General features: G+C 43.7%; 1 protein-coding gene across 2 annotated transcripts in view; it reads right to left on the reverse strand.

Moving 5' to 3' along the window:
• Window positions 1–3,344, reverse strand: part of Abcb10 (ATP binding cassette subfamily B member 10) — a 37,011-nt gene that overhangs the window by 2,687 nt on the left and 30,980 nt on the right. Inside the window, exon 11 of one of the 2 annotated variants that reach the window (XM_005345867.3) lies at window positions 704–747. The exons of the other annotated variant lie outside the window; for it this stretch is intronic. Coding sequence (XP_005345924.2) covers window positions 704–747 — 44 coding nt within the window. The remainder of the gene's footprint in view (window positions 1–703; window positions 748–3,344) is intronic. 2 annotated transcript variants of the gene reach the window in all.

Consider the following 3,344-nt stretch of genomic DNA (forward strand, 5'->3'; position numbering starts at 1 on the left):
TCACCTGCATGGGCCAGGTGGTGACACGAGCTTTTAATCCCAGCATTTGGGATTAAAGGCAGCTGAATCCCTGTGAGTTCGAGGCCAGCATGGTCTATCAAGTGAGTTCCAGGACAGCCAGGACTGTTACAAAGAGAAACCCTGTCTCGAAAAACCAAGAAGAAACCACCTGCGCATCTGGGGAGAGCAACAAAGGGAGACATTGCTTTCTCCCTCAACCCCCGCCCCGAGATAGGGTTCCTCTGTAACCCTGGCTGTCCTGGAACTTGTTTTGCTTGGTAAGATGTTGCTGTCTTAAAAGAAGAATGCCTGGCTGCCCACTGAGGTTCTTCCTGCTCCTGGCTGCAGTCTGTCTGCCTGAGGCTTCCAAACAACTGAGTAAAGGTTAGACATGCACATTGGCGCCGCTCTGAAAGTTTGTTAATAATCAGTCACTGGTCAATTGATCCTTCTAGGTAAAAGGTCCATTTGTTAAGTTCTTCCCCATGCTGACACTCCTTTAACACTGGACTCCTGAGAAATTTCTCAAATATGACAAATACTTGGACAATGACTCCTCAGGAGAACTCCCAACTTACATTTTTACCAGACTGTTAGTCATATAAAACACACACACACACACACACACACACACACACACACACACACACACACACACACACATATATACCAGGAACTGCTGAGTAGTAGTCAGGGTTCTTACCTTCAGCAGGGCCCTGGCTATTGCGATCCTTTGTTTCTGCCCACCTGACAGAAACAAATGGTAAGGTAAGCTTAACAAAAGTCTTAGCAAATTTTCCAACGAGACAAGGGACAATTTGAAGATAACTTTGATTTAACCACAACTGATGGGCATTACAACAGAAGTTTGTTTTCTAAATGTACTCTCTTACTAAATTAAAAAAAGAACAAGCGAGCCAGGCGATGGTGGCGCACGCCTTTAGTCCCAGCACTTGGGAGGCAGAGGCAGGCGGATCTCTGTGAGTTCGAGACCAGCCTGGTCTACAGAGCTAGTTCCAGGACAGGCTCCAAAGCCACAGAGAAACCCTGTCTCGAAAAACCAAAAAAAAAAAAAAAAAAAAAAACAAGCAATTACCATAGTTAATACATGCTGAGATTCCCTTCACAGAAGACATTTTCGAAGTGCATTTGGCATATTAATGTATAACAATCACTCTTGGAGGCAGACCCTATAATTACTTTCAGTTTTAAAGTAAAAACTGAGGCACAGCTAGGCATGGAGGCACAAACCTTTAATCCTAGCACTCAGAAGGCAAGTTCAAGGCCAGCCAGGGCTGCAGAGTGAGATGCTGTCTCAAAAACAAAGCAGCAATAAAACAACTAAACATGCCACAGAAAAACCGGAGGCTGGGTGTGAAATGGCTCCCAGGTGGCAATGGGAGAGCCTGCCCTGCGCTGATGTGAAGTCGTCACTTCGGCCTTTACTCACGCATTCCTCCTAACACGATGGCCAGCACACTGTGGGAAGTTGGAACTCTGATGTTGGGTGCACGCCTCCATTGTTCTGTGTTGGCACACGGCCTCAGTCCTGTGGTAGCCTGCCTCCCTGCCCCACAGCGGTTCTATGTGTACGTGAAGCTGGAGGTTACAAACCAGGGAATCCGCTCTAGGAACAGGGGTAATGTTAAAATGCAGGCTTGTAACAAGCAGTCTAGCCGTCGGCCTTGCATCTGGCTGGTTCCTTGAGGACTCCAGAGCCAGAACTCCCAGAGGCTCACACCTCCTGATGTGGGCTGTCTAACGGAGTCCAATTCTACTTGAGGTGCTAACAGCTCCTTTCAAATTGACTGTGGATGGGACATCTTTATTCATGGCGATGCTAAGTAGCATGCCATTCATCCAGGTGGTCATCATGTTCAACAGATGCTGAGGTACCATACTCGCATGGAGTAGTCTTTGGAGCATCCTGGGTAAGATCCTGGAATAAACACTAATGGCCTCTTGGAATGTTGTCCTCAACACCAACTAGTATACTAAAAACCTATAATTAAGGGTCTGTTCCTTTCAAACTGCAAAGGCATTGGGTACAATGGTATATACCTATAGTTCTAGCACTTTGAAGGGTGAGACAGAAAGATTAAACATTGCCAACCTAGAGTATACTGTGAGATTGTGCCTAAAAACAAAAAGATTGAAGGACCTGTAGCTTCCTTGACTGCACACTGAAGCACGAGAATACTGTTAAGATGTAAAAATATACAGAAATCATTCCAAGAGAACAGGGGGCTTGCTTGAAAGATGAACCCCACTATGATTAATCTCCCACAATGTTCATCCAAAACACCAAAACATCTCCCTCCTGCTTCTTATTTTAATCATGCAAAATTATCACCATCTTTTTGTTTCATTTATCCTCTGTGATCTAACCTCAGAACTAGAAAGGACCACTGTCTCGTCTAGCCACAAGACCCCTTAGAGAATGGGAGCTCAGAACCTCAAGAAGAAACATATTTTAGCATTTGCACTGAAAAAAAAAGTTTGTGTCTAACCAAAAATGTGCTTCCCTTTAGCTCCACTACAGGTCCTACTTCACATTCTACACCAAGTCAAAACAAGCTTCCCTTTCCCCCAAGAATGTGGTACCCACAATGCACAGTTGTCTGCTGGAATTGAAGATGTTCCAGAATGACCAATTCTGCCTCCCAGACATAAAGCCTTTCAACATGCTTGGGCACACAGGTCACACAATGATGAAAGTCTTTTCATAAAGCCCTCAATGAAGAATGTGCTTTGCATTTTTAAAGGGTGCTTTAGGGAAATAAGCACAGGCTAGTAGGAGTGTAGTGTCATGGGAGAATGCTTGGCTACAATGCTCAGGTTCAGGACTCCATCTCTATCACTACACGAAAGAGAGAGAGAGAGAGAGAGAGAGAGAGAGAGAGAGAAGAAAGGAAGAAAGAAAGAAAGAAAGAAAGAAAGAAAGAAAGAAAGAGGGAAGAAAGGAAGCAAGGAAGGAAGGAAGGAAGAAAAAGAAAGAAAGAAAAGAAAGAGAGAGAGAGAGAGAGAGAGAAAGAAAGAAAGAGGGAGGGGGGAGAAAGAAAGAAAAAAAGAAAGGAAGAAAAGAAAGGAAAGGAAGAGAAAAGAAAAGAAAAAGAAAAGAAAGGGGATCATATGTGTTTTCTGCTTTGCTTTTTCCTGTGTTGCTGAGAATTGAACCTGGGTCTTTGTGCATGCTACCCAAGCACTCTTGCTCTAAGCTACATCCTCAGCTTTAGGGGATCATAGTTGACAGAGAAGATAGATGGTCCACTAAAGAGTTCACTCTTCTTTAATACATAAATAAATAAATAAATAAATAAATAAATAAAATATGAAATGAAATG

The sequence above is a fragment of the Microtus ochrogaster genome, chromosome 4 (genome assembly GCF_000317375.1).
Source record: "Microtus ochrogaster isolate Prairie Vole_2 chromosome 4, MicOch1.0, whole genome shotgun sequence".
Classification (NCBI taxonomy): Eukaryota; Metazoa; Chordata; class Mammalia; order Rodentia; family Cricetidae; genus Microtus; species Microtus ochrogaster.